Source organism: Punica granatum, chromosome 7 (genome assembly GCF_007655135.1).
Source record: "Punica granatum isolate Tunisia-2019 chromosome 7, ASM765513v2, whole genome shotgun sequence".
Lineage (NCBI taxonomy): Eukaryota > Viridiplantae > Streptophyta > Magnoliopsida > Myrtales > Lythraceae > Punica > Punica granatum.
In genome coordinates, this window is record NC_045133.1 from 17,704,567 (window position 1) to 17,711,385 (window position 6,819).

The 6,819-nt window shown below is 41.5% G+C and overlaps 1 protein-coding gene across 3 annotated transcripts; it reads right to left on the reverse strand.

Annotated features, from left to right (window-relative positions):
* Positions 1 to 1,129: 1,129 nt before the first annotated feature.
* Positions 1,130 to 6,453, reverse strand: LOC116213795. Of its 3 annotated transcripts, none has more exons than XM_031548866.1 (5): positions 6,192 to 6,453; positions 4,041 to 5,309; positions 3,190 to 3,489; positions 2,737 to 2,828; positions 1,130 to 2,365 (listed from the first exon to the last, which is right to left on the reverse strand). In XM_031548866.1, exons 2-5 carry the CDS (start codon positions 4,977 to 4,979, stop codon positions 1,471 to 1,473), a joined length of 2,226 nt encoding a protein of 741 aa, XP_031404726.1. In that variant the 5' UTR covers positions 4,980 to 5,309; positions 6,192 to 6,453; the 3' UTR covers positions 1,130 to 1,470. The 3 variants fall into 3 exon arrangements, with proteins under 3 accessions (XP_031404726.1, XP_031404725.1, XP_031404727.1); XM_031548865.1 differs by lacking the exon at positions 6,192 to 6,453 and adding an exon at positions 5,543 to 6,065; XM_031548867.1 differs by lacking the exon at positions 6,192 to 6,453 and having other exon boundaries at positions 4,041 to 5,329.
* Positions 6,454 to 6,819: the final 366 nt, after the last annotated feature.

A 6,819-nucleotide genomic window follows, 5' to 3' on the forward strand; every position in this document is an offset into this window, starting at 1 on the left:
TTTTTCACATGCTATGAATATGTTCTCTATCTCTGAAATCTGTGCTCCTTCTTGACGCAGCATGAATCACAAGTTTTAGCATCCAAATGTGAATTTATACTCGAACGGAATACAACACATCTAAACCCAATGAATAACACCCAAAAATGCCACGATAGAAAAGAAAACCTCTCCGAGAAATACTATTGATAGTGAAATATAAATTTTTAACAGTCTGTTACAATAAGATGCACTACTTATATATAGGCCTGAGTAAATTAGGAAATTAGAATCTAGTCTCTTACTATGTAACTTCATGAAACAAATTGTTCCTAAATAGGAAACTTAAAACTCTGAGTACAAACTAAAATAAGAAGTAATATATAATTCTAAATATCTTTCTACTTAAATAAAATATACTATCTGATTAAGATTATAATATTTTTAATTTATGGATCAAGATATATCTTCTATTTCTATATTACAAGAATATTTCATTGATATATTCAAAATATATTCCTTGGGCTTGGGCTGGTTGATACGAATATAGGCTAAAAATCCTTCTTGTCACTTGTAAACCCGAAAAAAAAAAAGAAAAAAGAAAAAAAAATTTAATTTGCTAGTGATAAAACGATCTTGGGTGCTTCTGTAGTTCCCCGATCAATCCTATTATCGTTAGATTAACTTTTTATTTTTCAACTAATACAGACAAACTTAATCCGACGGCCCCGGAAAGTCGGAAATTGTCCGTTGGGATGGTACAATCAATTTTACGTTCCTTGGAGAGGAGGGGAAGCTCAGCTGCACCAGAAACTGTTCCTCATTTTATATTTTAAAAAGTTTATAATATGGGTTTTTCCAGAACCGCCCAATGGATGGGATACAGCTGAAATTCTGTTTGCTTTCGCTTTGCATCACTTATCCACTTTGGTCCAAATTTCCTGATCTTTTCATAGTGATGTGTTACTTTCTTCTATTTTCCAATTTAGCACCCCCAACTTTCCTCGAACGATTTCACGTAGCCTCATGGGGCGTTTTGAGACTTGTCAAACTACCCAGGGCGTTTTTGACACCCCCAAAAATAGAGGGGGCAAATAGAAAGATTCAAAGAGATTAGCAAGATGATGTTCATTGTCCAACCACAGCAACATCAAGAAAATCAACACAACTGAAATTTGCAAACAATAACATTAACTTGGTGATCACAGCTTCGATCAACAAGAGATAATGACCAAACTGTTTAGTGTACAATTTCCATTCTTGTATGCAATTCTAAGAGAACCGAGGATGTCCTAAATGCTAAAACTTTGCATCACGTCAAATCCTTTTCGTTTGCTAATAATGACGATAATTACGATAATCAACAATACCTCTCTACTCCAATCCCTAACATCTCCGACGAACCCGGGTGGCACATCACCTATGTATATACACCAAAGAAAATTTGAAAATTAAGTACCATTCGGGAGATGAGATTCTTTCGTCGTCTTGTCACCTCCTTGCTTTGACTTCTGCCGCCTGTGTCCGTGGCGACTGCTGGGATCCGTTCCCTAGTACAGCTGCAGCAGATTCAACGTTTGTGAGGAGGTACTCATAGATCTTCTTCCTGAGCCGGTCGACTGTTTCAGGGGAGACCCGGGGAGAAGCTGAATCTTCCTCTTCCTCTTCCTCTTCCTCTTCCTCATCCTCGCCCCCCTTGCTTGACCCAATCTCGTCTAGCCAGTCATTGAGGCTCTTGAGCTGGCTCAGCATCCCTGCAATCTGGCCATTGTCTGAGAGCACTGACATGTCGGATTCGGCGTCAAGGAACCGCTCGACAAACCCCAGGAACCAATCTCGTGACTCGAGCCTCAGCTTCCCGGCCAGGTCCATGGAGTCTTCGGCACTACTTCCCTTGACCCATTCAGGCAGTGGAGGCTGGGTCTGTCCAGCCTTCTGGCCATTCCCAGTTACATCTCCCCCAGTCCTGCGGGACCCGGTCACAACCTTTGGCCCCACAGCTGAGGGTCGGGCCTTGGATTGGGTCTTCGCTGGGTCGGTCTTCGAGGAAGCACTTTCAAGGACTAGTACAGGTTGATTTCCTGGGGCAAGTTTCTGATTTGAAAGTGGTTCTCTGGTGAATACGTTAAAGGGTGATAAGTTGGTGGCTAGAGCAGCTTGGACCCACGAAGCTGCCCGCTTTCGTCTCACTGATAAAGCCTTCAAGGCTTCTTCTGAAAGCGGGTTTTCTTCAGGAGATTGTGATGGGTTGTTTGATGCAATGGTCTTTGCTAGAGAATCCGCGATTGAGTGGATGTTGCTGAGACTCGAATAGAGGGTCAAGAATTGTTCCACAGTCTGCTGCGGGTTGTCCTCTTTAGCGCTCACTGTGAGCTCCGAGTACATGCTGCAGCGAGAATCCAGTGTCATACAAACGTCCAATACAAGAAAGAATTACCTTTTAGTTAAATCAAAGATGATCTGCATAAAAGGTTCTTCTAAACCTAGTCTAAATTGAAGACGCATAAAACCGGCATTTTGAGCAAAAGAACATACTGAATCCTAATCTGACTCCAACTCACTCTCCGTCCCACTAACACCCCTTAATTGCAGATAAGTTAGCACGTAAGAAGTCTCACTGTCAATACTAAAGAATTCATATATCGATGTAAAGCTTGCTGAGAAGAATTTCAGCAGGTTCCGAAACATTGTAGAATTTCTCCAAGTTATTCATTGATTATATGAGGATTTTTCTTTGCTCGAATGTTACATATATACCTTAAACATCTAAGCAGGCTCTCAGCAGCAGATGCCTCCTGCATAGCCTCAATTGCTGCAGCTCTGGCAATATCTTTGTGCTTCATAACTTCCTGTGGCAGATTACATAAAACAAAACATTAAGTAATCGAACTAGCAGAATTCGCAACTCACCGCACCAATTCCAAGTAAGGTGCTATATGAAGAAGAGTGGGAAAGTTCTCTCATTTTGATCTAAGGTTTTGCCAGGTATGAGCTAAAGGCAAAGTCCGACAAGTATATCCAATTGGAATTGTTTCTTATGTTTTCCGCAATTCAAAAAATAGTCCAAAGCAGTTCAGGAGTTTCTGACAATCAAAAGAGTTGTCCTAGTTCACACAGACTGCTGTATTTAACAAGCTCTCCTTCGACAAAATTTGAAACAAAAACTCCAAAATAGCTTCCTCCATTAAAAAGCAGGCAGTAAGATTGCACCTTTCCAAGCTTTGCAAGCGAAGAAGGAAGCGAACTCCATGCAACGCTTCCCTCTGTCAATTTCCCACTACTCAGCGGAACCTTCAAAAAACAGCCAGGCAGTCCATGATTGGAATCTAAAGACAGTTTCTTGACATCCCGAGGCCTAATTGTCTTCTGCCGATCATCCATATTTCCATTAGCTGGGGCCTTCTTCACGGACACCTGGGCCTTGTTCTCTTCCTTAGATGACTTCAATGAGGTTACCCTGTTCTCTTCCTTAGGCACCAATCTTTCGCTAGAGACACTCTTCCTTGGAGTCTGATGGAAACAATGGTGTCAAGAAATTGAGAGACTTATAGGACAATGTATCCTCACAATGAAGTCTCGAACAATGTAATCTTTCATCATCTTTCTGTAAGATGTGGCCGAGAACAGGGCAGATTCCACAAATATAACAGCATTTTTGCATAGTTCGTCAAGAAATTGAGATAGCAATCTAGGAGTAGCTGATGAGAAGTCCTGGACAGTCCTTAAAACTTATTATCTTATGCACTAAGAGAATGAATGATTGATTTCTACAAGACTATGGGATTCATCTTTAAAGCGTGCTTTTCCATTTCATAATATTTTTCAAAAAATTATGGTCATGCTGACTTCGACCGATTCCCAAATGCTAAGCCTTTTCACATATACTAATAGAAAACAGGGGGTGCTTATCATCAATAAATCAGTCCGATTTTGTATTGCCAGCTACACATATCTAGCTAGTTAAAGATTATCCATCACAGAATTTTCATTACAAATCTCAATTTTCTCATTTCACAGCTATTAAAAATTCTAGAAATAGAGAACCTGAGTCCTAAACTTACAGAAGTACTGCGAGTTTCGCTCCTTGAATCTGGCTTGCTGGACCTCGATTTCAAACTTTCCCGACTCTTAACCTCTATATTCCCTTCCCAGCTCTTCCTTAATACCCTTGCTCCGAACTCTGTCCCTTGGACGAGACTCCTAAAAGGGCTATCTAATGGGAGCCTCTTCCCATTCTGACTTTGCCCACGTAGAGTACTAACCTTCTTCAGCCCCTTTATCTCAGCTTGCTGCTTAACACCATTAGCAAACTTCTCGAAAGAATTCGGCAAAGAGTAACAGCTTGTGGGCGATGAAGGTATAGAACGTGAGTTCAGAGACTTCACTCTCGTTAAAGGTTCCTTCTTGACCTCAACAACAAGTGAAGGTTTCGATTTCGCTACCTCAGACTTTGGTTGACCCAAGGAACCTCCCTTCTTATCCTTCTCCATCTTTGAAATAACATTCAGCTTAAAGGGTGATATTTTCTCCTTCTCGTTAAGATTACTGCCCAGTGGTTTCAAACTTGCCAGGGACTTAACTTTCTCTATGTTCTTCGATCCCGAAGAGGTGTTATTATTGAGGAACCCGAGTGAATCAGTCGCCACGATATCTTCGGGGGTGCCGACACAAGGGTGCCGACCCGGAACTGGTCTGACACCCTGAAGAACCGGAACAGGTGAACCTGCCTCGAGCCGTTCAACATGAATGAACTGGCCTAACTGGATCTTATCGCTGAGGATCAAATCATCATGCTCATCAGGAAGAGAGACATAAGTGGCATGAGACGAATCCGAGACCCTTAAATAAAAACCTTGATTTGGGAACAACTCACCACCAGCAAGGGCAGGGACTATGCTCACAACCTGAAGCAGAGATGATCTGTGCTCACCGGCAACTTTCACATCTGTGTTCATGTGCTGCAGGAGCTTCAAGAGAACCCCGGGAACAAGATTCGCCATTTCGCACACACGGAGAGATTCAGGAACTCAAGATCTCAGACAAGAAACATAACAGCAAAAGACGAGAGGGCTTCTTCCCAAAACAACCCACAAACACCCAGATTAAAAAATTCCAGATTTGATACAAGAACCCAGAGATATTGCAGTCCGCACTCAAAGGAAGCTCCTTTTTCAAACACCCAGGTGAGACTTTCTAGTAATCTGAGAGCCGACAGCCAGATCAGAGAGCAGAGCTTGGTGGGTTGATTCAAGATTTCACATAGCAACCCTAGAGATCTTGCACAGAGGAGGCAGAGCAATTTCCTCTCACACAATGGGCTCAGTGGGGTTCTGTAGAGGAAGAAACACAAGACATAGTCACGTAACTGACCTGCCAAAAATGGTATAAGAAGGGAAAAGGAATCACAGCAGAGACAACATATATTTTTTTTTCAATAATAATATATCCAAAAACCCCCTTTCTGCCCGGAAATCACAATAATTCGAAGACCAGGCTCAGAAAAACCTGAACTTTTCTCCAAAAAACCAAGAAATGGAGAAGAGATTTGTGATAAGAGAAGTACCCGGGAAGAGAAATTGGGGGCAATGATTGAAACTGATGAAGGGAAGCTTCTATCTACGAGATTACAGTCCCCACAAGTTCCAAATAGCAAAAGAAATGGTGGGAGTTTGATTAATTATCTTGAAAGCGCACAAATTGGGGAATCTTGCTAAAATTTGAGGGCTGGGTTTCTGTTTGTTTGAATAGGCAGCTAGAGCATTAACTCCCCCACCAAAGAGCAAGGTGGGAATGGGAATTCTTGGTTATGGTCGCAATTAGTGGCAAAGATCAAGATTTGGGGAGTAAAAGCAAGAGATGCCCCCAGGAACAGGACAAGTTTATGGAGGGAGGACAGAGGAAGGGGAGAGCAGAGGCCTGTTGCTTGACTAGTGTCTAAGCTGAACATGGGATGGGGCAGGAAACTTGCAGAAAGCAGACGCCTTTAGAAGGAGAAGGCTTAGAAGGGGGGAGAATAATTGATGGGAGACCTCTCTCCCACTGCATGATTGATACATGTCACAAATAAGAAGCATTGACAGAGAAGGAAGGGGGGGGGGGGGGGGGGGGGGGGAGAGAAAGAGAGATTGTCCGAGCTCTGAACAACAATTTCACAGTGCCTAGTTTATCCCTCATTCGATTATGACCATCTATGAACCCAACAGATCTCTAACCTGCAAGCCCGTCCAAAAATGGGTATCTTCAACCTCACTCTCTCTCTCTCTCTCTCTCTGTGCGTCTGAGTTCTACAGGCTTGATTGGGGATTCAAAGCTCATGCAGGGAGAGAATCAGAGCACTGCCAAGCAGAGTGGTTCCTTGTCTGTTTGGGCGGATGAATTGAAGCAGAACGTAGGAGTGGGGGACTTGAGGATTTGTGCACAAGAAAATAGACCAAACCAAACAAGGGGAAAAAAAAAAACACAAGTTCATGAGAAAAAGAAAGGAATCTCTCTTCTATGGAGAGAGCCAATTGAATATAAACATCTATTTCTTGATTTTAACGGAAGAAAAAGAACCCAGAATTTTCTTCTTCTTCCTTTTTTTTTTTAAATGTAAGGTGGGGGTGGTTTCCCATAGTTTGGAATTTGGTCCCTTTACTTTTGAATTTTAGGAGTGCAGTGAAAGATTTCATAATTATTTTTCATTATAATTATAAGCAAATTTACCATGCTTTGAATTGAAATTATGATTGCAAACGTGATTTTCTTAAACCAGTTAATAGATACTTATAAAATTTATTTTTTTATTTTGTTTCATGTATTAATAATTATTTTTTTTATTTTCAGTAATTTTAAATTAAT

Excerpts from the sequence above, each read along its gene's own strand:
- LOC116213795 (XM_031548866.1), bottom strand. The coding sequence starts at position 4,979 with ATGGCGAATCTTGTTCCCGGGGTTCTCTTGAAGCTCCTGCAGCACATG. Across the intron at positions 3,490-4,040 it reads GCGAAACTCGCAGTACTTCT|ACTCCAAGGAAGAGTGTCTC; the intron begins GTAAGTTTAGGA and ends TGTTTCCATCAG. Across the intron at positions 2,366-2,736 it reads AGCCTGCTTAGATGTTTAAG|CATGTACTCGGAGCTCACAG; the intron begins GTATATATGTAA and ends TTCTCGCTGCAG.